Source organism: Salmo salar, chromosome 28, assembly GCF_965601325.2.
Source record: "Salmo salar chromosome 28, fSalSal1, whole genome shotgun sequence".
In the NCBI taxonomy this organism is placed as follows: Eukaryota; Metazoa; Chordata; class Actinopteri; order Salmoniformes; family Salmonidae; genus Salmo; species Salmo salar.
The window spans coordinates 9,933,150-9,961,075 of record NC_138318.1 but is presented as its reverse complement, the minus strand read 5'-3'; the positions used below and the strand labels follow the sequence as shown (position 1 = coordinate 9,961,075).

Here is a 27,926-nt window from a genome sequence, read left to right as displayed (position 1 = left end):
TTTCCTCCTCATGGACTGCAACACATTTTCCAGTTCTTGCTGTGAGATGTTACTCCACTCTTCCACCAAGGCACCTGCAAGTTCCCGGACATTTCTGGGGGGAATGGCCCTAGCCCTCACCATCCGATCCAACAGGTCCCAAACATGCTCAATGGGATTAAGATCCGGGCTCTTCGCTGGCCATGGCAGAACACTGACATTCCTGTCTTGCAGGAAATCACGCACAGAACGAGCAGTATGGCTGTGGCATTGTTACGCTGGAGGGTCATGTCAGGATGAGCCTGCAGGAAGGGTACCACATTAGGGAGGAGGATGTCTTCCCTGTAACGCACAGCATTGAGATTGCCTGCAATGACAACAAGCTCAGTCCGATGATGCTGTGACACCCCGCCCCAGACCATGACAGACCCTCCAAATTGATCCCGCTCCAGAGTACAGGCCTTGGTGTAACTCTCATTCCTTCGACGATAAACTCATATCCGACATCACCCCTGGTGAGACAAAACCGCGACTCGTCAGTGAAGAGCACTTTTTGCCAGTCCTGTCTGGTCCAGCGACGGTGGGTTTGTGCTCATAGGTGACATTGTTGCTGGTGATGTCTGGTGAGGACCTGCCTTACAATAGGCCTATGAGCCCTTAGTCCAGCCTATTGCGGACAGTCTGAGCACTGATGGAGGGATTGTGCGTTCCTGGTGTAACTCGGGCAGTTGTTGTTGCCATCCTGTACCTGTCCCGCAGGTGTGATGTTCGGATGTGCCGATCCTGTGCAGGTATTGTTACACGTGGTCTGCCACTGCGAGGACGATCAGCTCTCCGTCCTGTCTACCTGTAGCGCTGTCTTAGACGTCTCACAGTTCGGACATTGCAGATGTGGCCAGGGCAATAAATTGCAGTCCTCATGCCTCCTTGCAGCATGCCTAAGGCACGTTCACGCAGATGAGCAGGGACCCTGGGCATCTTTCTTTTGGTGTTTTTCAGAGTCAGTAGAAAGGCCTCTTTAGTGTCCTAAGTTTTCATAACTGTGACCTTAATTGCCTACCGTCTGTAAGGTGTTAGTGTCTTACTGACCGTTCCACAGGTGCATGTTCATTAATTGTTTATGGTTCATTGAACAAGCATGGGAAACAGTGTTTAAACCCTTTACAATGAAGATCTGTGACGTTATTTGAATTTTTACGAATTCTTTGAAAGACAGGGTCCTGAAAAAGGGCCGTTTCTTTTTTTGCTGAATTATATATCTATCTATCTATATCGGTTAAAGGTTTTAGAACAACTACTCATTCAAGGGTTTTCTTTTCTTTTTTACTATTTTCTACATTGTGAAGACATCATAACAAGGAAATAACATGTGGAATCATGTAGTAAACAAAACAAACATACTTCAAACAGCCATCCTTTGCCTTGATCAAATCAAATCAAATTTATTTATATAGCCCTTCGTACATCAGCTGATATCTCAAAGTGCTGTACAGAAACCCAGCCTAAAACCCCAAACAGCAAGCAATGCATGTGAAAGAAGCACGGTGGCTAGGAAAAACTCCCTAGGAAAAACTCCCTAGAAAGGCCAAAAATCCTAGGAAGAAACCTAGAGAGGAACCAGGCTATGAGGGGTGGCCAGTCCTCTTCTGGCTGTGCAGGGTGGATATTATAACAGAACATGGTCAAGATGTTAAAATGTTCATAAATGACCAGCATGGTCAAATAATAATAATCATAGTAGTTGTCGAGGGTGCAACAAGCACGTCCGGTGAACAGGTCAGGGTTCCATAGCCGCAGGCAGAACAGTTGAAACTGGAGCAGCAGCACGGCCAGGTGGACTAGGGACAGCAAGGAGTCATCATACCAGGTAGTCCTGAGGCATGGTCCTAGGGCTCAGGTCCTCCGAGAGAAAGACAGAAAGAGAGAATTAGAGAGAGCATATTTAAATTCACACAGGACACCGGATAAGACAAGAGAAATACTCCAGATGTAACAGACTGACCCTAGCCCCCCGACACATAAACTACTGCAGCATAAATACTGGAGGCTGAGACAGGAGGGATCAGAAGACACTGTGGCCCCATCTGATGATACCCCCGGACAGAGCCAAACAGGCAGGATATAACCCCACCCACTTTGCCAAAGCACAGCCCCCACACCACTAGAGGGATGTCTCCAACCACCAACTTACCGTCCTAAGACAAGGCCGAGTATAGCCCACAACGATCTCCGCCATGGCACAACCCAAGGGGGGGCGCCAACCCAGACAGGAAGACCACGTCAGTGACTCAACCCACTCAAGTGACGCACCCCTCCCATGGACGGCATGGAAGAACACCAGTAAGCCAGTGACTCAGCCCCTGTAAAAGGGTTAGAGGCAGAGAATCCCAGTGGAAAGAGGGGAACCGGCAAGGCAGAGACAGCAAGGGCGGTTCGTTGCTCCAGCCTTTCCGTTCACCTTCACACTCCTGGGCCAGACTATACTTAATCATAGGACCTATTGAAGAGATAAGTCTTCAGTAAAGACTTAAAGGTTGAGACTGAGTCTGCGTCTCTCACATTGGTAGGCAGACCATTCCATAAAAATGGAGCTCTATAGGAGAAAGCCCTACCTCCAGCCGTTTGCTTAGAAATTCTAGGGACAATTAGGAGGCCTGCGTCTTGTGACCGTAGCGTACGTGTAGGTATGTACGGCAGGACCAAATCGGAAAGATAGGTAGGAGCAAGCCCATGTAATGCTTTGTAGGTTAGCAGTAAAACCTTGAAATCAGCCCTTGCCTTAACAGGAAGCCAGTGTAGGGAGGCTAGCACTGGAGTAATATGATCAGTCAGGATTCTAGCAGCCGTATTTAGCACTAACTGAAGTTTGGTTAGTGCTTTATCCGGGTAGCCGGAAAGTAGAGCATTGCAGTAGTCCAGCCTAGAAGTAACAAAAGCATGGATACATTTTTCTGCGTCATTTTTGGACAGAAAGTTTCTGATTTTTGCAATGTTACGTAGATGGAAAAAAGCTGTCCTTGAAACAGTCTTGATATGTTCTTCAAAAGAGAGATCAGGGTCCAGAGTAACGCCGAGGTCATTCACAGTTTTATTTGAGACGACTGTACAACCATCCAGATTAATTGTCAGATTCAACAGAAGATCTCTTTGTTTCTTGGGACCTAGAACAAGCATCTCTGTTTTGTCCGAGTTTAAAAGTAGAAAGTTTGCAGCCATCCACTTCTTTATGTCTGAAACACAGGCATTGATGACTGCTTTGCACACTCTTGGCATTCTCTCAACCAGCTTCATCACCTGGAATGCATTTCAATTAACAGGTGTGCAGCCCAAATAAAGGCTTCACAGAGTTCAAGTAACAGACATCAACTATTCAGAGGAGACTGCGTGAAACCGGCTTTCATGGTCGAATTGCTGCAAAGAAACCACTACTAACGCTCTAACCACAAGGCTACCTGCCGCCCCTTGTCTACATGAGATGGAAGGGAGTTCCATTCAATCATGGCTCTATATAATACTGTATGTTTCATGTCAGAGCTATATGTAAGTTGATTATATAGACAATTTGGAAGTTCAGCACATTCTCACAAAAACAAGAATTGATGCAGTCAATCTCTCTTCTACTTTGAGCCAAGAGAGACTGACATAAATACTGTTGACATTAGTCCTCTGTGTGCATTGACGGGCAAGATGTGCTGCTCTGTTCTGGGCCAGATGCAGCTTTTCTAGGTGTTACGCTCATTGTTTGAATGGGGAGACCAAGGTGCAGCGTAGTAGGCGTACGTCATTACTTTAATAATGAACACCAACAAAACAAGAAAATGTAAAACCGAATGTAATGTTCTGCAGGGCTAGACAGCACAATGCAAAAACAAGATCCCACGATCTCAGGTGGGAAAAAGGGCTGCCTAAGTATGATCCCCAATCAGAGACAACGATAAACAGCTGCCTCTGATTGGGAACCATACTAGGCCAACAAAGAAATATAAACAAAGATTTGCCCACCCAAGTCACACCCTGACCTAACCAAATAGAGAATAAAACAGACTCTCTAAGGTCAGGGCGTGACACTAGGTCCTTCTTTGCAGCATCGGGCAATAGTCAAGATTAGATCAAACTAGAGCCTGCAGGACTTGTTTGGTTGACTGTTGTTTTAAAAATGCTGAGTATCTCGTTATCACAGACAGACCTCCCAGACCTCTGCTTTTAGTTTTAGATCTATTCAGGACTAGTTCATTACTAGCCACCCATTCTAAAACTGACTGCAACTCTTTGTTTAGGGTTGCCGTGGTTTCACTTGCTGTGGTTGCTGATGGGTATAATGTTGAATCATCAGCGTACATAGACATACAGGCTTTGTTAAAGGCTAGTGGTAGATCATTAGTAAAAATAGAGAGCAGTAAATGACCGAGACAGCTGCCTTGCGGAACACCACACTAATGTTTTACATTGGAGAAGCTTCCATGAAAGAGAACCCTCTGTGTTATGTTGGATAGATTGCTCTCAACCCATGATATGGTAGAGGATGTAAAGCTTATTTGTGTCAGTGCAGTACATGTTGAATGCCCTTCTCTATAAGCATGCTGAAAGTATATTGTTAATTTGTTCACAGAGAAACAGCACTGTATCAACAACAACAAAAATCCAAAAGTTTGCTAATTGCTGGCAGCAAGCTGATTGGTTGGCTGTTCGAACCAGTAAAGGGCGCTTTACCATTCTTGGCTAGCGGAATTACTTTATTTTCCCTCCAGGTCCGAGGACAAACACTTTTCTCCAGGCACAGATTGAAGATAACAGGAGTGGCAATATAGTACGCTACCATCCTAAGAAGTTTTCCATCTGGTTTCACATTATTGATGGACAACAATACTTTTCCAATTTGACTTGCAGTATCAAAGCCAGTGCTAATTTGTATTCATAGAGCATGAATTTCTTTCTATTGTAAAGTATGCATTTAATCGCGCATAATTATTTTTGTGAGAGAGGTTTTGTGCAGGAGTCAGAATGTGTTTGCATTGAAAAGCTCTTTAGTTCAACTGTATATTTGCCAAGGTCAGAGGATTAAAGGGAATTTGTTCCTCATGAAACAGTAATTTACCTGTGATTTTCACCCCATACTGCGTGAAAGCGCTTTTAACTCCTCACTTAATGGATGAACCATGCCTCAGCATAAGAAATCACATGTTATGTAGTTTAAGCCATACGCTATACTTATCCGAAGCAATTGCTGTCGAGAATATATTTTAGATTGGCACCAGGATATTTTTCATATAGTATGTTTGTAGTTGTTCACTGATCCACAGTGAATTTATTTATTCAATAACATTGATTTCATGGGCCCCCCTTTTGAATTTCAGAGTTTGCTTCCTTGTGCAGGCATAAAGAAACACGTCTAAGCTTTGGAAAAACAGTGACAGACCACAAACCAAGTACTGTGTATCACACAGATTAACATAGCAAAATAATCATTCTCCCCGAAGTTGAATTCAATCATCATTTTCCAGCTAGAGACAGAGAGGGAGTGTTGCCAAAATCACTGTTCTGTGAGATGCATTTGGAGAATAGACCTCTCTGCAGACACCTTAAAGATTTCGCTCTAAAATGAAAGCAAATCAGGTCAGCTGTAAATTTGTGAACCCATTTCCTTAAAACTTTGGCTTGTCTCAGTAAATTCATGAGTTTTTTCAGGTGTACTTCACTCCGTTCTGACAGCTGGAAAGTCATTTATTAGGAAATGAATAAAGTTATAGCCCTGACAACTTTTTATTATAAAGGGACAATTTTATGTATGATTGCCATGGCATATAAACCTAAGGTAAGTGTCATTTGAAGATATAACCTTAGCAGACTTTGAGAATTGCTCTGTATTTCTCTGCAAATTCAACTGGGCTAAAACAATAGACACTGTGACATGGGGTTCATTGCTAGATGAGTTTTGCTCTCCTATGGTCTTTTAATGTCGAGGCACAGTGGCGAGTGTCAGGTGTGGATGATGAAATCTGAGGTGTGGGGCCAGTGAGTGTGATGGAGGTGCACCCGAGGGTCACACAGTAGTGAGGTATTCCCTCACACACACACTGTGAGGCAGGAGAGAGGAGATTAGTGGATCAGCAACCCTGGGGCCAATTTCAAGGTCCCCTTCTTGAGTGTCCACACAATAGCACAGGAGACAAAGGTGATGAGAAGGGGGCGAGGTCAGGTAACGAGAGGGATAGGAACCAATTGTGACATCACGAGGAAGGATAGGGGTTATTAATCTAATAGGACAGGACTGAGTGTGAAGGGGAGCTTCTGAGAGGGACAGAGTCAAAGGAGGCAGGGGATAGGTAGTCTGGTACCAAATCTCGATGCCATTTTTAAAACCCCATGCGATACATACAGTACACCATGCTAAGGGATAGGTGTCAGGCAGAAAAGATGACCAGGACTGGACTATTGAAATGGGGAAGGAGGAGATGGAATGGAGGACAACCAGTCCTGGTTAGCTACTGAACGGGCCACTCTTTTCTCACCTCAAATTTTAATATTTTTTACACTTCCTTGTTTCCCATCTCCTGGTTAATTCCTCACCTCTTAACTCCACTTGTATTTTATTATCCCTATTTATTATCCCTATAATGTGGCAACCGTAAAATATTGGAAATATTTTAAAGTTGGTTATGCAATAACATTTATGCCGTTCCAGTCAGATTCGAGCAATACATATCTTTACAGTAATACATAATACGAAACATTACCCTAAAACCCTTTTATCCCTAAGCATCTTTACCCAGGTCTGTACTGTTTAGGAGAAGTGCTATCATTCAGTGATTGAGAACCTGTGTTGTTGCTGCCTGCGTCCCCTTTCTTCCCAGACTGCGTGGTGGTTTGCATTAGGACTCTCCGCCAGCCACTGCTCTATTTCATCCTGGACTGGTAGACGGACAGATCGGCATTGTGCTCACAGTTCTATGAGACCTAGCTAGAGCCTTGGACTATGTTTCTTGATTAAATGTCTCTTCTCATAGACCAAAATAGTCCCAGGCTCGTGGAATGGTAGTGATCAGGTCCTTTTAAGGACTGCAGTAGCAGCAGATTGTCAAATATTTAGGCCAGTTTATGGGGACCATGTCCAATTGTCCTCAGGTTAGGGGTCTTGAAAGTGTAAAATGTCTTTAGGCTTCATGGTGATGGTAGCAAATATCCCAAACGGACACTGCCAGGTCATTACCTCATACATGTACTCTAGTGTGTAAGTAAAATGTGTGTGTCTGGTCCCACATCCCACAAAGCACCGTTATTTCTAGAAGCAGATGGAGCCTTGGAGATGAAGACGATGAACAAGGCTGTACTGTGTCGGTCACCATTGGTCACGTCGACTCGCTCCCTGCCTAATGTTTTGTGAAGAGCTTATTTAATGTACCAGTACATCCTGCAGGAAATCTAACCCTCCACCCCTGCTACGCCCATTTGATTTTACTCATGTAATTTTAATCTTCGGACTCCTCCGAGCCAGAGTTGCTGACTTGTCAAGTAATGTCAGGGCGAAATAGACTATTTATTATCATTGTCAATGGCCAAAAACATTATATTTTCTTGGATTCAATTGAAGGGAAAATATGTGAAGCAAAAGTTCCCCCTCTTTTAAATAAAACATTTACCTGTATCAAGTCTAACTTTTATTTCCAATTTTCATACCGTATTAAGCGTATGTATAACACTGTTGATATCTCATCAATGATCCTCAGACTTCATACTCAACATAAAATACACGTACACACTAAAACAATAATGTTTTTGTATGTATTTTGCTTTTGCCACGTGCAATAGACCGGGAAGCTGCTCTCCCATGTTCTTCATTTGAGTACTGTTCATCACCACAGTGTATGTAGAAACGAACAACATATGTTTGTCTTCGCCTTTGATGGTATCACAACAAATGCTGATGTGCGTCAAGAGGCAAAACAACGTTTGTGATTGGCACGTCAGTGAGTGGGAGAACCCTCACAGAAGGAAAATAGATTGCAGGTCATTGGATCAGGTTTGCCAAGTGAGAGTGAAATTGAAAGACTGTTTGCTGTAGGGGCTTTTTTTATGGAGTTGTAGACGGGTTGTTTTTTTTTTTTAGCAACAACGGGGCAAAACAGATGAGGTTGGCTTAGATTGTTGACAACTTGTAAGCTCTACAAGACATGGTATCAACAACATGATAAAACAAGCTGAAATGAGCCACTTGCGATGGCAGTTTCTTGTCATTCTTGCCAGCAATCTGGCCAACCAGAATCACGACAACAGGCTGACTTCTGCCCCATGGAGGCGTGCACATCGTTTTCGTGACGTTGTCAGCCAACCCATCTATAGAGAGAGCAGCCGAGCAGATCAGACGTCTACTACTTGATCGTGGCAGTTATGACAAACTAGTTGATCACTCCTATAGGCTTTTGTCTCAAACTGCAAGGCCTTCTATACTGTGTGTGACTAAAACCCCACTGACAATGATAGGCGAATGTAAATGCTTACATTCCATGCCATGGTCTCTGGTATTTATAAAAAGAAAATAAGGTACTGTAGACAGGCACTCTACAGCTCAGATGTAAGGAATTTATTCAATAACCGTCAGGATTTTGTGGTCTCCGTTATTCCATATAAAAAGCTTGAGATTGACGTCGGGTGATGTGCAGTCATTTACATCCCCCAACAATATGCCCAATAGCAGTATGCCTACTAACAAAATATCCCTGCCAACGAGGGTACTCTACACCGTCTGGGCAATTCCAGAAGAGATAATGGACCAACATCAGCAAGTCTCTCTGCTGCCTGTCCTACTGTATATGCTTTGTCTGCATGGGGTGAATGGGAACATTGTGCTAACGTGTAAACAGCCAGCCTGACCCAGCAGCAACCTTCTCCCGGTGTCCTGGAGGCTGGAGCCCAGTATGATCAGACAGAGAGCCAAGCCAAGCCCCCCCCCCTCCCGTCTACATCACCAGTCACAGGTGCTCTGCCAGCTTGCAGGACCATGTCAGGCTGCCAAGATGCCATCCCATGTGCCAGCTGCTGACGGACCTGCACGACTCCGCTCACTGCTAGTCAAATGTCAGCCTACAGCTGCCGGAGAACAGGGAGTGGAGTGCAGTCTGTACCTGTAGTGTAGCTCAAACACTGTCAGCATCAGCCACTAATGTGTTCTTTAACCATCAGTGTAGAATAACAACCATCTTGCTGCTGTACACAAACATAGCAGGAGGAGAGCAGGGAATGAGGTACGATTTAGAGAGCGATAAGGAAGACATGAATAATGTGTAGATGGTATAACAAATGTGTAACGAATCGAAATGTTCCAGCACCAATAGCTGATCTTCCGGGAAAGCCTGACACTTCTGCTTTGGATATCTTTCAAAATTGATGACTTGATCTGACGAGGGTTCCAGTGGAGATTGACGTTTTGTCCGTTTGTGTGTCTGTCTGACACGTGAATCACAGTTGAGAATTGCAGATATTTCTGCTTTTTCTGTCCAGCAAATGAACAAGTGAACTATATTGTCTGTCATCAAACATTTAAAATAAACACCATCACAAGGAAGAAGAGTCCCTTAGCACATTAGAGAAATGATGCAGCCAGTGAACCAAGTCTCACCCCAGTTTCTCATAGAAATTTGGGACGTTTACTTGTGCGAATTCCTTACGCTCTCTTCATCTAGTAAATGTAAAAACAAAACCTATTAAGCTTTTCAGCTCGGCTTGTAATTCTCTTTCGTTTTTCCCTGTAGATATTGGCTTAGTTACATGCATTGTTTCCACTTCCCAGAGTCTTCTCTGGTCAACAGTTACTATTGTATAGGTGGAGAAGTACACTGGACCTAGTTACCTCAACGACAACGTACAGCACATCACGCCAAAACAAAAGCAAAGGGGTGGTGAGTTCAACTTTTAAGAGACAGTTTCAAACCTAAGGCTGAGTGTGTGTGTGTGTGTGCGTGTAGTCATCTGTTGATTGAACATGCAGATCTTTTGAGGATCTCTGTCTACAGAGACCCTGGTTTTCCAATCAGGCTACTTAAAAATTGTATTAAGGAATTTAGGTAGGAACCGACTATATAGTAAAAAAGAGCCATGGAAAATGTAAATGAAAGAATTACTGAAGGTGACAGGGTTTTGGTAGCATGCACACTAATGTAAATCCAATCTTGATCATTCGCCATACACATACTCGTGCTTATTCAAATTCTACATAGCCAAGCATTCTAGTCTGTTGTCAGAAACATGCTTCAAACACGATAGTAAACTGCTTCAAGCAGAAGTTGTGGCTTTTACATTCCCATATTCTGTCAACATAAAGCAACGGTAATCCTCAAATATGTGTTTGCGTTAAACTGCGCCTCAGTTTATCAGTATTTATCAGTCCTTATAGCCTGCTGTGCCTTGATAGGAAAACTTCCGACTCTATGACACTTAATGTAGGTCACAGCTGTTTTTACCGTGCACTAAGAACAGTCAAACAGTCAAGGAGAGTCGTGAGGTTGGAGAGTCGTGTTGAGTACATTTCATCTGTCTTTCTTGCAAAGGTCTGCGCGCTAAGCAGAACTACTCCAGGTCACTCAGCCAGAGCTGCTAGAGGCTGGAGCCAGCCTGAGGTTAACTACTCCAGGTCACTCAGCCAGCGCTGCTAGAGGCTGGAGCCAGCCTGAGGTTAACTACTCCAGGTCACTCAGCCAGCGCTGCTAGAGGCTGGAGCCAGCCTGAGGTTAACTACTCCAGGTCACTCAGCCAGCGCTGCTAGAGGCTGGAGCCAGCCTGAGGTTAACTACTCAAGTCAAAATGTATTTGTCAAATGCGGCAAATACAACAGGTGTAGACTTTGCTATGAAATGCTTAATTACGAGCCCTTTCCCAACAGTGCGGAGTTAAAAGGTAAGAAAATCTGAGAATGAAAAATAGTAACAGAATAAATAACAATAACAAAGCTATGTATACTCAACAAAAATATAAACAACATGCAACAATTATTTTGATTTTACTGAGTTACACTTAATGAGTAAATCAATTAATTAGTCCTTAATCTATGGGTTTCACATATCTGGGAATACAGATATGCATTCAAATTGCCATTGATAAAATGCAATTGTGTTCGTTGTGCATAGTTTATGCCTAATCCCACTGCCACCATGGGGCACTCTGTTCACAATGTTGACTTCAGCAAATCGCTCGCCCACACGACACCATACACGTGGTCTGCGATTGTGAAGCCAGTTGGACGTACTGCCAAATCCTCTAAAGCGATGCTGGAGGTGGTTTATGGTAGATAAATTAGCATTAAATACTCTGGCAACAGCTCTGATGGACGTTCATGCAGTCAGCATGCCAATTCCACACACCCTCAAAACTTGAGACATCTTTGGCATTGTGTTGTGTGACAAAACTGCACATTTTTAGAGTGGCCTTTTCTTGTACCCAGCACAAGGTGCACATGTGTAATTATTGTGCTGTTTAATCAGCTTCTTGAAATGCCACACCTGTCTGGTGGATGGATTATTTTAGCAAAGGAGAAATGCTCACTAACAGCGATGTAAACAACATTTGTGAGAAATACGCTTTTTGTGCGTATGGAACATTTCTGGGATCTTTTATTTCAGCTCATGAAACATGGGACCAACACCTTAAATGTTGCATATTTATATTTTTGTTCAGTGTACAAGGAGTACCGGTACTGAGTCAATGAGCAGGAGTACGAGGTAGTTGAGGTAATATGTACATGTAGGTAGGGGTAAAAGTGACTAGGCAATCAGGTTACATAATAAGCTGTAGCAGCACCGTTTGTGAAGAGTGTGATGTATGAAATGTATGCATTCACTACTGCAAGTCGCTCTGGATAAGAGCATCTGCTAAATGACTAAAATGTAAATGTAAAATGAACAGGTGTGTTTGGCGTCAATATGCATGTGTGTGTTTTGTGTTGTGAGCGTATGTCGTATGTGTGTGTCTGTTTGTGTGTTGGAGTGTCATTGTAAGAACAGTACCAGTCAAAAGTTTGGACACCTACTCATTCAACGGTTTTTCTTTATTTTGACTATTTTCTACATTGTAGAATAATAGTGAAGACATCAAAACTATGAAATAACACATATGGAATCATGTAGTAACCAAAAAAGTGTTAACCTGTTGGCGGTAGGGGGCAGTATTGACACGGCCGGATAAAAAACGTACCCGATTTAATCTGGTTACTACTCCTGCCCAGTAACTAGAATATGCATATAATTATTGGCTTTGGATAGAAAACACCCTAAAGTTTCTAAAAATGTTTGAATGGTGTCTGTGAGTATAACAGAACTCATATGGCAGGCAAAAACCTGAGAAGATTCCTTACAGGAAGTGCCCTCTCTGACAAGATCTTGTTCTTCTTGTCTCTGTTTATTGAAGACTGAGGATCTTTGCTGTAACGTGACACTTCCTACGGCTCCCATAGGCTCTCAGAGCCCGGGAAAAAGCTGAATGATATCGAGGCAGCCCCAGGCTGAAACACATTTACGCTTTTGGCAAGTGGCCGATCAGAGGACAATGGGCTTAGGTGCGTGCACGAGTCGACCCCGTGCTTTATTTTCTTTCCTCTTTTTACCTAAACGCAGATTCCCGGTCGGAATATTATCGCTTTTTTACGAGAAAAATTGCATAAAAAGTTGATTTTAAAGAGCGGTTGACATGCTTCGAAGTACGGTAATGGAATATTTACAATTTTTTTGGTCACGAAATGCGCCGTGCTCGTCACCCTTCTTTACCCTTTCGGATAGTGTCTTGAACGCACTAACAAAATGCCGCTGTTTGGATATAACAATGGATTATTTGGGACCAGACCAACATTTGTTATTGAAGTAGAAGTCCTGGGAGTGCATTCTGACGAAGAACAGCAAAGGTAATAACATTTTTCTTATAGTAAATCTGACTTTGGTGAGTGCTAAACTTGCTGGGTGTCTAAATAGCTAGCCCTGTGATGCCGGGCTATCTACTGAGAATATTGCAAAATGTGCTTTCACCGAAAAGCTATTTTAAAATCGGACATATCGAGTGCATAGAGGAGTTCTGTATCTATAATTCTTAGAATAATTGTTATCCTTTTTGTGAACGTTTATCGTGAGTAATTTAGTAAATGTTTAGTAAATTCACCGGAAGTTTGCGGGGGGTATGCTAGTTCTGAACGTCACATGCTAATGTAAAAAGCTGGTTTTTGATATAAATATGAACTTGATTGAACAAAACATGCATGTATTGTATAACATAATGTCCTAGGTGTGTCATCTGATGAAGATCATCAAAGGTTAGTGCTGCATTTAGCTGTCTTCTGGGTTTTTGTGACATTATATGCTAGCTTGAAAAATGGGTGTCTGATTATTTCTGTCTGGGTACTCTGCTGACATAATCTAATGTTTTGCTTTCGTTGTAAAGCCTTTTTGAAATCGGAAAGTGTGGTTAGATTAACGAGAGTCTTGTCTTTAAAATGGTGTAAAATAGTCATATGTTTGAGAAATTGAAGTAATAGCATTTCTAAGGTATTTGAATAACGCGCCACAGGATTCCACTGGCTGTTACGTAGGTGGGACGATTTCGTCCCACTGGCCCTAGAGAAGTTAAACAAATGATTTGTTTAAAAAAAAATTGATTCTTCAAAGGAGCCACCCTTTGCCTCGATGACAGCTTTGCACACTCTTGGCATTCTCTCAACCAGGTTCATCTTGAATGCATTTAAATTAACAGGTGTGCAGTGTAGAATTAATTTCCTTCTTAATCGGTTTGAGCCAGTCAGTTGTGTTGTGACAAGGTAGGGGTGGTATACAGAAGATAGCCCTATTTGGTAAAAGACCAAGTCCATATTATGGCAAGAACAGCTCAAATAAACAAAGAGAAATGACAGTCCATCATTACTTTAAGACATGAAGGTCAGTCAATCCAGAAAATGTCAAGAACTTTGAAAGTTTCTTCAAGTGCAGTCGCAAAAACCATCAAGTGCTGTGATGAAACTGGCTCTCACGAGGACCGCCACAGGAAAGGAAGACCCAGAGTTACCGCTGCTGCAGGGGATAAGTTCATTAGAGTTACCAGCCTCAGAAATTGCAGCCCAAATAAATGCTTCACAGAGTTCGAGTAACAGACACATCTCAACATCAACTGTTCAGCGGAGACTGCGTGAATCAGGCCTTCATGGTCGAATTGCTGCAAAGAAACCACTACTAAAGCACACCAATAAAAAGAAGAGACTTGCTTGGGCCAAGAAGCACATGTGACATTAGACCTGTGAAATCTGTTATTTTATCTGATGAGTCCAAATTTGCAATTTTTGGTTCCAACCGTCTTTGTGAGACGCAGAGTAGGTGAATGGATGATCTCTGCATGTGTGGTTCCCACCGTGAAGCATGGAGGTGGAGGTGTGATGGTGTGGGGGTGCTTTGCTGGTGACACTGTCTGTGATTTATTTAGAATTCAAAGCACACTTAACCAGCATGGCTACCACAGCATTCTGCAGCAATACGCCATCCCATCTGGTTTGCGCTGGGACTATCATTTGTTTTTCAACAGGACAATGACCCGAAACACACCTCCAGGCTGTGTAAGGGCTATTTGACCAAGAAGGAGAGTGATGGAGTGCTGCATCAGATGACCTGGCCTCCACAATCACCCAACCTCAACCCAATTGAGATGACTTGGGATGAGTTGGACCGCAGAGTGAAAGATAAGCAGCCAACAAGTGCTCAGCATATGTGGTAACTCCTTCAAGACTGTTGGAAAATAATTATTCATGAAGTTGGTTGAGAAAATGCCAAGAGTGTGCAAAGCTGTCATTGAGGCAAAGGGTGGCTACTTTGAAGTATCTCAAATATAAAATATATTTTGATATGTTTAACACTTTTTTTTGCTTACTACATGATTCCATTTCATAGTTTTGATGTCTTCACTATTATTCTACAATGTAGAAAATAGTACAAATCAAGAAAAACCCTTGAATGAGTAGGTGTGTCCAAACTTTTGACTGGCACTGTATCAGTGAGTGGGCTCCAACTGTCCATGAGCATTAGTGTGAGACACACCACAGCAGGCTGGACCAGCCATGACCTGGCTAGCAAAGGAGAAAGAGAGACATGGGCTTGTCTGCCCTTCCCCTGACTTCCCTCTGGCCTACCTGCATACTGGATGTAGGCTAGACATGGGTTTGAAGTTTGATTGCCTTTCCAACTGCACAACAGTTGATGTCAGAAAAGGTGTGTGTGCGCGTGTAGCCTTGTGGTTAAGAGCGTTGGACCAGTAACCAGAAGGTCGCTTGTTTAAATCCACCGAGCCGATTTGGTGAAAAATCTGCTGGTGCCCTTGAGGCACTTAACCCTAATTTCTCCTGTAACTCGCTCTGGATAAGAGCGTTTGCTAAATGACTCAAATGTAAAAATGTTAATGTAGCCAGGTACTGTGTAATTAGCATAGGCTGAACTGGCCAGTGCTTATCTGAATTAGAATGAATGTACGTGGACTGCAGTACCTTCAGGCTTGGGCTTCATCAAAGCTTGGTACCAGGCAGGCAGTTAGTCCTTATCTGGACTGCAGCAGCAAAGTGTGTGTGGGAAAGCAGGCATAGCATGTTTCAGACAAAGAGCTCAAATGTAATTTTAGCTTGGCCGCCTCCCTGGTTTTTATAAACCAATAGTTTAAGACATATTTTCAGACGTTTTGTATCATTCAAATGGTCTCCTTTGATTTGAAAACATTTCAGTCAAGCAGTTGTTGAGGTTTTTCTATAAGAAGATGTTTTCATTGTCAGAAAATAAGTTCTATGAATCTTTGTTTTCCTGGGCACACTGCTCTCTACTCCTGCTTTTCTGAAAGATCGTAACAATAGCTCGTAAAAGAGCACTCGAGAAGAGTGAGATTAACAACACAAGGGAATGTTGCCTAGGGAAAAACTTGCTCTCAGCAGGTATATTTATCACAGCTCTGTCAATCAACTCCTGGCTGCATTTCAAATGAACCACTTTTCTTTTGTCTCATAAGGAACGCTTTTGGTTGAGAATATGCAAATCCAAGGCCGAGCGGAAGACCCAGGCAGAACCATCTCTCTCTCCCTCCGAGACAACTACAACCACTGGGTAATACTGGACCCGGTCAGACAGAGGCTCTACCTGAACAGCACCGGCAGGGCCCTCGACCGAGATGTAAGCGTTCAAACACGCAATGACTATTCATATGTTTGCTGTGGGGTTTGGGTTACTCTAAAGAAAAAAAAAACAGTTCACTGCAAGTTAGCTACACATTTACATTCCCTTCAAATACATCCTGAGGTAAAATAAGCTCCACAGCATACTGTAGCCACGTTGTTTCTTTGCATTCTTCTATTAAACATGTACAGTGTGTAAGCAACAAACCTATCCGTTCTTGAAAGAAAAGTACTGCACATGCACTGAACTGTACACTTTGAACAGTGCACCGGATAAAAACGTTGGCTAAATGGCATATGTTATCTACCGGTGTTAGAGTAGTTTATGATAATTGCGGAGATTAAAAAGATAGAAAAGCAAAGCATACGTCTGATCTGAAGCATAACTTTCTTTACATGTTCTACACATCAATCCCAGTCATGTTGTTCAATGTCAACCAGTTGATAGGAGGCTAATGACACTGTCCCTCGTTGTCCTTGGTTCCTTCTGAAACTATGCTTATTTTTTCCCCCTTTTAGCCCCCCTCCTACATCCATTCCATCGTGGTCCAGGTTCAGTGCACCAACGAGCTGGTCGGGAGCATCATTCGACACGAGGTGCGCATCGTTGTGAGGGATCGCAATGACAACGCGCCCCAGTTCCAGAAGCCTCGCTACTATGTCGCCATAAATGAGGTGAGACCCCCCCAGGATAACCTAGTTAAATATTTTATTACAATCCAAGACGGTGTGTCTGACTCTCGCTCCGAGTTCACAGGCCACCATTGAGCAGTATCTCATTACTTAGTATTGAATATTTCAGTCCGTTCAACCTGAATAGGGCCATACAATTTGGGAAAAGCTGTAAAAATGTGAAATATTAGCCATTGCTCAGTGACTGTGGACTGGTAGGTACGGTAATAACTTCAAATCTAATTACATTTATTCCCAGGGAGCTTTTTTGACTGTTAAAGAGACTAAGACTGTGGTCATTAAAATGTCTGTAACTATAGCTACTGTAGGATCTTCCCATATCTTATTCTGGAGGAGACCTGATTTTTTTGTGTGGTTTAACATTGATGGCCCATCCCACCCCTGGGACTGCTTGGGTCTCTGTTTAACAGTGGGACCTCCATGGGTCTTTATGTGGTTTAAAAGTGGGACCTCCATGGGTCTCTGTGGTTTAAAAGTGGGACCTCCATTGGTCTCTGTGGTTTAACAGTGGGACCTCCATGGGTCTCTGTGGTTTAAAAGTGGGACCTCCATGGGTCTCTGTGGTTTAAAAGTGGGACCTCCATGGGTCTCTGTGGTTTAAAAGTGGGACCTCCATGGGTCTCTGTGGTTTAACAGTGGGACCTCCATGGGCTCTGTGGTTTAACAGTGGGACCTCCATGGGTCTCTGTGGTTTAACAGTGGGACCTCCATGGGTCTCTGTGGTTTAACAGTACATTGTCCATAGGCTCCAGGAATAGAGGGCCACAGAGCGTCTGGTGTCCCACCAGGGGAAAAAGTAGCTACATGGTGATTTTGCAGCTTTTCCCTAATAGAAAAAGGGTCCCCTGAGTGTTTCTGTGTTAGATTGAGCTCATTAGCGAGCAGCCTTTCAGAGTAGCAGACAGAGAAGACAGCCCCTGCAGAAGCTTCTGTTCTCAAACTATTGGAAATGGTTGCTTTCATTATTCTGCTCTATAGATTTGTTTTTACGCAGTTTGAAATGTTGGCAAAACTTTACTTGGATAGTTCATCTGCAGATGCTCTACAGACTATCAGCATCATTTCAACTAACTATCTACTAACCCTAGCTCTAACCCTAACCTTAACCCTCATCCTAACCCTAAACTTAACTCTTACCCTAACCCTTATTCTAAACCTAACCGGAGCCCAAATAGTTGCATATCGACAGATAGTTGACCTGTAGAGCAACTACAGATGGGAAAACCGGACTATCCAAACAAGGTGTTGGATAGAGATAAGGGGTCCAATAGAATGCAGTCTCCTGTCCATCAGTCAACTGTTTAAGCCCACATAGTGGAGAGCTACAGCGCTGTCGAAGCAGAGCGAGATATAACACCAGTTAGAGGTTTTCACGGTTGAAGGAAGTATGTTGTTGAGCTGAAGACATCTGCTAATGTGAGATCTTGACTGCACACATGGACGTACTTGGCATGACAGTACTGTGTGTCATATAGTATCTGGAGAGCCTTATTTGCTTGCATTCCAACTTTCCGCTGAAGTTGCAAGCGGGAGGATGGGGAGTTAGTGAATGCCAATCATGCTTGCTAGCTGTATGCTCTTGTGAGACCTTGACCCTGTTTAAAAATTCCATTAACTACACCTTCACCTGAGACTGGCATCAAGAGTTATAGTCAAGGCTGAATCACTCACACTTGTTAATCAGGCACTTAGTCTTCAGACAGTTCTAGATATGCCTTAACCTTTCAACACCTTGTTATCTCATATGGGGAGAATCTTTTGGCCTCTCCTTGTGTATCCCAATAAATACACTCCTAAGACGTGCAGTAATCCGCAAACACTTAACCCCTTGGTTATTAAATGCACTTTACACTTCTTTATACTACATTAATCCATTCATTACGGGGGCCTTCATGCATACAGTCTGTTACGCAATGTTTATCACTGAGGCGCTGATGTGCAGACTAAGGGACGTGGAGGAGTGATGTGCTCCCAGAGGTGTGTCTGTGACTGGTTGGCGCTGGGAGAGCTTTGCATCCCAATGAGGTAATGATAGCTCTTAAATAATGCCTGCTTATGTATTTCTGCGGTTAACAAAATTGCAGAATGGATGGGGTGTACCCGCCGTCCCTATTTTGTCAAAGACGACAGAGTAGATTTCAATTTCTGTGAATGGGAAACATGGAATCGTGCCTCTACTTTTCATTACAGCACCTCCTTTAGAAATTACATTTGGGGTCCCTGCTGTGGGTTTCTATTAGGTTTTTCCTATTCGGCTCAGTGAAAACATTTTTACAGTACCAGTCAAACCATAGCTGATGTCAGTAGTGTTTCGCTGAACCCTCTCCTCTCTTCCTCTTGTATCTGACATCCTTTGTGTGTTCATGTTCCTGAAAAAGTTTTCAGGAGCTAAAATACCCAGGTTTCCTTGGTGCTGCCAACAGGCACTAGTCTATTACCTTCTATTCTCACATCTGATAGCGGTCCACTGTGGGGCTCAGGTATGACAGCTGAAAGGAACCATTCTAGTGCTGCGAATCACTCGCCCCTCTCAGAAGACCAAGAGCAAGGCTTTGTTGGTGATTGGCTGAGCTAGCCACCTCAGAATCCAACAGGGATTATGTTGTTGCGCAACCAGTCACTTCAAAGCTAACTAATCCTGTTTTCACCGCAATATGCTCGTCTGTAAACAAATCAACAGCATGTTGGTTAGTGACGCAGGAAAAATGTGATACAGTTGCATATCGCAATGTTATTTTTGACGATATTATATAGCTACTTTTTTGTTGTTGCTAGGTAGCGTTAGCTAGCGCTATTGTCGACTGTACCTGCACCAAAACGGCAGTATTTTTCATCCTATAGCTTGTTTTCCACCTTCTTTTTAAATAGTGATCCAATATTGTTTTCAGCACTTTTGTTTCCATGAATGATCAAAACAAATTTTCTCATGCTCTCTCTTGTCTCTCGCAGCAGACGTATAGCGAGAAATATGTCAGGAATGTCAAATCGCAATAAAATTGCGGTATCGAATCACAAAACATATAGAATGGGCACCTAAGTCTCGTGATAATATAGTACAGTAAGGTCCCTGGCAATTCCCAGCCCTAACGTTGGTTTAGCCCTTACTGTATGTTTCACTCAGAATGGCTGGATCGTTAGTGTATTGATGAAGGTTGTTGTCGACCGAATGCTTAGCACAGGAAAACTGACACTTACATCTGATTCAAGTGTGCGGAGACTTCTTTTGATAGTTTGGGTCGTTAGTATTGTCATAACGATGTAATAATGTCGTCTTACAGTTGACCCCAGTTGGCACCACCATCTTCTCCGGCTTCACTGGGAATAATGGAGCTCTGGACATTGATGACGGCCCAAACGGACAGATCGAGTACATCATCCAGTACAACCCAACTGACCCGGTATGTTACATCTCAGTACTTACTGACTGACCCATCCAATCTGATTCTCTTTAAACCCACGACTGATGGCAATCACACTGCACAGCCTAAAAAGATTGCTAGAGATATTCAATTATTACCGTATTACTCATATCACTAGGTAGGGGTCACAAGGCCACAAATGTCCTGTTGAGGCAATCTCTACACCAAGGGGGAGCTTTTCTGAGTGGAGTGCACTCTTAACCCAGGGTACTGTATCTCTTCGTGTCGCAGATGGCCAACAGGACGTTTGACATCCCTCTCACCCTTTCTGGCTCGATGGTCCTGAGGGAGAGGCTCAACTACGAGGAGATCACCCGCTACCTGGTCATCATCCAGGCTAATGTAAGTAGACAGCCATGCAAGACAGAGTCATCAAAGTCTGTGGTCGTGTCTGGAATGGCACCCTATTCCCTGTATCGTACACTACTTTTGGCCAGGGCCTGTATGTCTAGGGTAAGCGATGGACAAACCAAACACTGGAGCGTACTGCACATGGGTACAGGACTGTACGATGTGTCTTTTTTAATAGGGTAGGCTGCAGCACTAAGAAAAACTTGAAGTGAAACTTCATACCACTTTGTAAATGCAAAATCATATTTTTCTGTGTGCGTTAAATGATTGTTGCATGTTCTTTTGAAAAGGAGGACATACTAGATGTCCAAGGCAAGAATGGTAAAGAGAGTACAGAATTATCCATTCAATTATGCCTCAGTCAAGGTATTCATTGCCAGAATTTTACCAAAATGTTTTACAATGTCTTTTGATACTGGAACATTTGAATGAACAGATGCTTGAACCGATGTGGCATATATTTTCAATGCAAGTGCTTTCCAGACTGAAATGAATGCAATGCAGAATGTTTTTGAAAACTTGAATCTTTTGGAAAATACAGAAAGGATGTTGCACTTAAGGTAGAATCGCGTTGTTCCACCAATTAGGTGCCTTTTTAGGTGAGTGGCAAGGCCTACGTGCTTTTTAGATACTCCTACCCGAGGTAGGACAAAACACAAGCATGTTTTTTTTCTCCTCTCTAATGTATCCCATTTATGAAATGGATGGTTGTGTGAAAATATTTTACTGCAAAAGTGGTTAAATTGATAGATATTGTGACACCCCCCCTAAACTTGAAAAGTGCAGCATAATGTCTGGCTAGAGGGTGGATGGGTTGCGCAATCTCATGTAACCTAATATTGCAAGCTCTGACATTACTAAAATGTGGAATGCCAGTAGTCAGTTGTCTACACTACATACACAAACAAACAGCGTAAGGATATCTGGGAAATATAGACCTGTAAACACTGAGATAGTTTCGGCGGAAATGCCAATTATGAATATTTATGATAAATGTAAGCTTTACTTTTTGGTAGCTGGTTAATAGACAACTTTACAAGTCAAATGTGCTCTCATTCAGTGCTATATGATCCTGCCTGACAAAAATACATACACACTAAGGAAAGAGGGTTCCTGAAGGGTGAAGGTTCTATGTGGAAACCACAGGAGGTTGGTGGCACCTTAATTGGGAAGGATGGGCTCATGCTAATGGCCGGAACGGGGAAAATGGAATGGCATCAAGCACATGGAAACCATGTGTTTGATGTATTTGATACCATTCCACTGATTCAGTGGAATCAGTGGAATGGAATCAAATACATCAAACACATGGTTTCCATGTGCTTGATGCCATTCCATTTCCCCCGTTTCAGCCATTATTATGAGCCAGCCTCCCCTCAGCAGCCTCCACTGGTGGAAACATAATGACTCAAAGAACCAAATGATGAAAGACTGTGTCGGTGTAAATACATTTGATTATGAATCCAATATGGCCAACATAATTACACTCAAACACCTTTGCCTGCATATAAATTGCCCTGGTTTATTTTGTATTGTGTTATTTTGTCTTTAACACTAGAGCTGCTGGGCCTTTGACTAAAACATTCTAACAGTGTAAATAATACATTTAATTTATTATATCGCAAAATAATTGTTTGGTTGTGTTTATGAAGGCCTTGGGTAACATTAGAATACTTAAAAATTTTTATTTTAAATAACACAATAGCATTTTCATGAGTTTGTTACTGTAAAAAACATTTTGTTTAATAGGCACACAAGAATTCAAGTGTTCAATCAGTTTTATTTGTGGAGTGCTTTTCTTACAACTATGAAACAGAACGCATATGTGTTAGAAGACGATAACAGCTTCTTTTTATAAAAACAAAATACAAATAAAGTATCCCAAGCACCAAGACGCACGGTCAAATGATGGAAACATCAGTAGGCTAAACATTTTAGAATGGCCTTGGTAAATAGTGAATATCAGCACAAAAACAAGTATGGCATTATAATGAATATAAGTAATAAGTGTCAAAAATAGTCAATTACAGTCAGCTGGTGCTTTTTTGCGTCAGTTGGATTTCATTTAGCTGTTGTCCCTTGTCCCAACAGTTGCCACAATTTTCGGAACTTTCACTGGCTTGACACACTTTGACATACCTTTGTTTTGTTGTAGTGCGTAATAGTCTCCGGTTCTCTCTTTATTGTGTCCCGTTGTCTTATCATTCTTCAGCACCGTTGTGGAGTACAATGGCGGTGCAGGTGCCTTATTTTGTGCAGAGGGAGGGAGCTCCCGTCTCATTTTGTTCATGCTGCCGGCCAGACTTTAAAAAAAAAAATTCACCAATGACAGTAAAGTGAAGAAATGTTCCATGGTGACATTTCTCCCCTTGCCAACCTAAGGTTCCACAAGACTCGTCACCACGTTCTGACACTCTCTCACCTGCTGCCCCATGGGGATCTTTTCCCAGATATTGAAAGCCATTCAGCATGTACAATTACACACACGCTTACTTTGTAGCCGACTCCAACTAGGCCAGAATAGACTGATAAAACTGCTTGGATTCAGTGGACTGATATAGGGTACACTGTTTTGAGATGATAATTAGAATGGGTCAATACAATAGAATGGCCGCCCTGTTCTTCATTCACAATTGGTGATTACGTAATTATGCATCATTCGCTGCCCCTCTCTCATCAACTCACCCATTCTCCCCTATTCTCCCCCCTCATACTTTACTATTTAATCTGCTGTTGTATGTGTGAAATTCGTTTCGGTATAGTTTAGGTTCAGCTTCCAGGTAATTATCAACTATCGGCAGATGGAGGGGAGCAGGCCCTACTCTCGGGAGAAGTCAGGGGAAACGGGAAAAACCATCATAAAACTGGTTAGAACTCCAGTTCTGCTTGTGAATAAAGTTAATAAATAAATCACGAGTGGTCAAAAATAACTGCTTTAGCGGTTCTAGTGTTAAAAGGGTTTTATACGGCTCTTGGTATAACTATGAGTGGCACTGCCATGCCTCTGTTCTGAGTAGCTGCAGCCAACTAGCTTTTAAATGTGTGTTCATGTTTTTCACGACACAAGCACACAGTAGTGTAACCAAGTTACAGGAAAGCAACCTGTTATACAACAGTCAGCCACTCTAGCAGCGTATATGTACAGCTTTAACCGTATCCCTATTTAGCCTACTGAAACAAGTGTGCAAGGTTGATTCAAAGTCTTTGAGGTGACCAGGCCATGAGTGTGTCCTAACAGGGTGAGGAGATAAAGTAGCCAGTATTGGTTTTAGTTCTGGGGCCTGACCAGGTTACACAGCTAACTGGTCATTCTGGGAATGCTGCATCGACAAGGGCAGTAAGTATCCTTCCTGTTTGACTGTCAGGGTATACGGTTTCCATTTATACAACAGTTGGGTCGAGGCACTCAGCGGATGCAGTTTGCATGCCAACGAGAACCATTGACTAACTGGAATGTTAACATTCCAGCGTAAATGCAGGCTGGAGCTATCTCAGCCTAATTGATGCAGGGGATACTCCAGTAGTGGAATGGTTAGTTGTCTGGTTGTGAAGGAGAGTGTGAGATTGATGTCACAAACAGACCTGCCCTCCAAACAGAATCTTTCCAACACCTAATTGACAGTGGCTGGAGTTTTTTTTATGTTGAATGTGGCAAACAGTCCTGAATGTGGCATATTCCTTTATATTCCTTTGGGAGTCAGTGATTTATTTGGCCGATATTTACTATGGGTAGTTGGCTGTGATTACGCTCTCGAACGGCTAGATATTCTTTACCATTCGGCCATCAGATTTGCTCCTTATAGGACAGATCACTGCACTCTATGCTCTTCTGTAAACTGGTCATCTCTGTATACCCGTCGCAAGACCCACTCACTGGTTGATGCTTATTTATAAAACCCTCTTAGGCCTCACTCCCCCCTATCTGAGATACCTAGTGCAACCCTCATCCTCCACATACAATACCCGTTCTGCCAGTAAGATTCTGTTAAAGGTCCCCAAAGCACACACATCCCTGGATCGCTCCTGTTTTCAGTTGGCTGCAGCGAGCGACTGGAACGAGCTGAAGAAAAAAAAACGCTCAAACTGGACCGTTTTGTCTCCATCTCTTCATTCAAAGACTCAATCATGGACACCCTTACAGACAGTTGTGGCTGCTTCGTGTGATGCATTGTTGTCTCTACCTTCTTGCCCGTTGTGCTGTTGTCTACAGTATGCCCAATAATGTTTGTACCATGTTTTGTGCTGCTACCATGTTGTGTTGCTACCATGTTGTTATGTTGTGTTGCTACTAGGGTTACAAAGGGTTGGAAACCTTCCGGAAAATGTCTGGACATTTTCCAGAAATGTTCCATGGGACGTTAAGCCCTGGAATTTTGGGAATTTTGCATAAATTCATTCAAAAAAGTTAGCTTATAACAGTGAACCTTTTTTGTGGGATACGCATAAGGCGAATCTAGGTCTTGTGGCATATTTTGGTTAAATTATCCATAATTCAATGGAATTGCAACCCTCTGCATGCACAGAGCATTCTTCCATCACATGTGCAGTGCATTCTTCCATCATATGTACAGCTGATTCTTAAGATCTTGCACACTAATGAGATGCTATTGAGCCCACACTACTACACTGTCCGAGCCAAGGAATACATGCTTTCTGGTAAGTTTTGATTACCATACTGGGTGGGGTGAATATATTTTATATGACATACATGATTTTTTGTTAACTAGTAAATAGTAGCCTACATGAAAGTGTTTTTTTAAATTATTGCTAACTTGTTAACAATTTCTGCTAGTTAGTTTTTGCTACCATGTGGGTTTTAGCTTGCTTGAGCCTGCTAAATGAGTGTTAATTCACCTGTTTCCATACATGTTTCATTTAAAAAAATGTATCTTACAAAGGAGTTGTTTAATCTAACTGCTTAACTATTTATCTGTACATGGAATTGTATTTGTTTTTTTTACTCTTTTTCTAATCTTTACAGGAAAATGCCACGGGCACTATCTGATGTGTGGAGACATTTCACTGCAGCTAAAGTAGAAGGAAAAGCTGTGTACATTTGCAAATACTGTGCCAAATCATATGTGAAGAATGCAACAAAGATGCAGAATCATCTGGCCGAGTGCATAAAGTTCCCTCAGCACTCACAACAAGCAACCTCTGACCAAAGTCTCTCTACCTCTATTCGAGGTGAAAATGATGACTCTAACACCTTATCAATAGCAACAGCTCATGGTCCTCCTGGAATCAAAGTTTTTTTTAACTCAATGGAGGAATGTAGTCAGCTAAATGCTGATGAATGTCTTGCTCGAGCTGTGTATACAACTGGTTCACCTCTGATGCTCACAGGCAATGTATATTGGAAGAGATTTCTGAATGTCCTTCGCCCATCATACACCCCTCCAACCAGACATGCTTTATCTACTATTGCTGGATGCAGAGTTCAGCAGAGTTCAAGTGAAGGTCAAGCAAATTATAGAGAAAGCAGACTGTATTACAATCCTCTCTGATGGGTGGTCGAATGTTCGTGGGCAAGGAATAATTAACCACATCGCCGCCACCTCTCAACCAGTATTTTACAAGAGCACAGACACAAGGGACAACAGACACACCGGTCTCTACATTGCAGATGAGCTGAAGGCACTCATCAATGACCTTGGACCACAGAAGGTATTTGCACTGGTGACAGACAATGCTGCGAACATGAATGCCGCTTGGTCTAAAGTGGAGGAGTCCTACCCTCACATCACACCCATTGGCTGTGCTGCTCATGCATTGAATCTGCTCCTCAAGGACATCATGGCACTGAAAACAATGGATACACTACAAGAGAGCCAAGGAAATGGTTAGGTATGTGAAGGGTCATCAAGTTATAGCATATAACGAGAGCACCACATTGAAGCTCCCCAGCAACACCCGTTGGGGTGGTGTTGTCATCATGTTTGACAGTCTCCTGGAGGGGAAGGAGCCTCCAAGAAATGGCCATATCACTTGATGGGGCTGCCGATATGGACAGCCCCATCAAGAGGATCCTCCTGGATGATGTATTTTGGGAGAAAGTGGTAAGCATCCTGAAACTCCTGAAACCTATAGCAGTAGCCATTGCACGGATTGAGGGAGACAATGCCATCCTGTCTGATGTTCAGACTCTGCTTGCAGATATAAGAGAAGAAATCAGTACTGCCCTGCCCACTTCACTGTTGTTCCAAGCAGAGGAAACTGCAATTCTGAAATGCATCAAAAAGCGTGAAGACTTCTGCCTGAAGTCCATACACAGCGTACATGTTGGACCCCAAGTATGCTGGCAAGAGCATCCTATCTGGTGCAGAGATCAGAAAGGCCTATGGTGTCATCACTACCGTGTCTCGCCACCTTGGCCTGGATGAGGGAAATGCTCTTTGCAGTCTGGCGAAGTACACTTCCAAGCAAGGGCTTTGGGATGGAGATGCAATATGGCAGTCGTGCCAACATATCTCATCAGCCACCTGGTGGAATGGACTTTGTGGGTCTGAGGCTCTTTCCCCTGTTGCCTCCGTTATCCTCCAAATCCCACCCACATCAGCCTCCTCAGAGTGCAACTGGTCCTTGCTTGGGAACACACACACACACACACCGAAGCACGGATCAAGCTGACCAATACAATGGTTGAACAATTGGTGGCCATGCGGGCAAATGTGAGGCTTTTTGAGCCTGACAACAAGCCATCCTCAACAAGGTTGGATAGTGACAGTGAAGATGAGGCCTCAGAGTCTGATGTTCAAGAGGTGGACATTGAGGAGGTCCAGAGAGAAGACGTGGAAGCCTGAGAGGAAGATAACCAAAGCTTTAGTTTCTAGACCATCATTTTACAGATGTATGTTGAAAACATTTTTGGGAGATGCGATGGATCATTGGGGATCATTCAATATTCCCTTTTGTTGTTCAGTGAAAACATCCCATGTGAAGAGTCAACTCATTTAATTAAAGTTCAATTCGTAACAATTACATTTTTTCTATTGGAAGGACTTAATCATTTGCAATTATGTCTACTTATGATAAGGCAAAAGGTTTCTGTCTCCATATGATATGGTAAATATAGCCAATGCAAAAAACATCTACATCTACAATGGTATTAATATTAATTTGCATATATTTCCGTTAATTCCCATATATTCCCGTTAATTCCCACAGAAAGTTTCCACCTCTGAATATTTCCCAACATGTGCAACCTTAGTTGCTACCATGCTGTGTTTTCATGTGTTGCTGCCGTGTTATGTTGTCGTCTTAGGTCTCTCTTTATGTAGTGTTGTGGTGTCGCTCTTGTCGTGATGTGTGTTTTGTCC

General features: G+C 42.8%; 1 protein-coding gene across 1 annotated transcript in view; it reads left to right on the top strand.

Annotated features, from left to right (window-relative positions):
- pcdh15b (protocadherin-related 15b) overlaps positions 1–27,926 on the top strand; it is a 204,932-nt gene that overhangs the window by 56,567 nt on the left and 120,439 nt on the right. Inside the window, 4 exon segments of the mRNA XM_082970434.1 lie at positions 15,982–16,142; positions 16,664–16,819; positions 20,116–20,235; positions 20,488–20,598. Coding sequence (XP_082826560.1) covers positions 15,982–16,142; positions 16,664–16,819; positions 20,116–20,235; positions 20,488–20,598 — 548 coding nt within the window.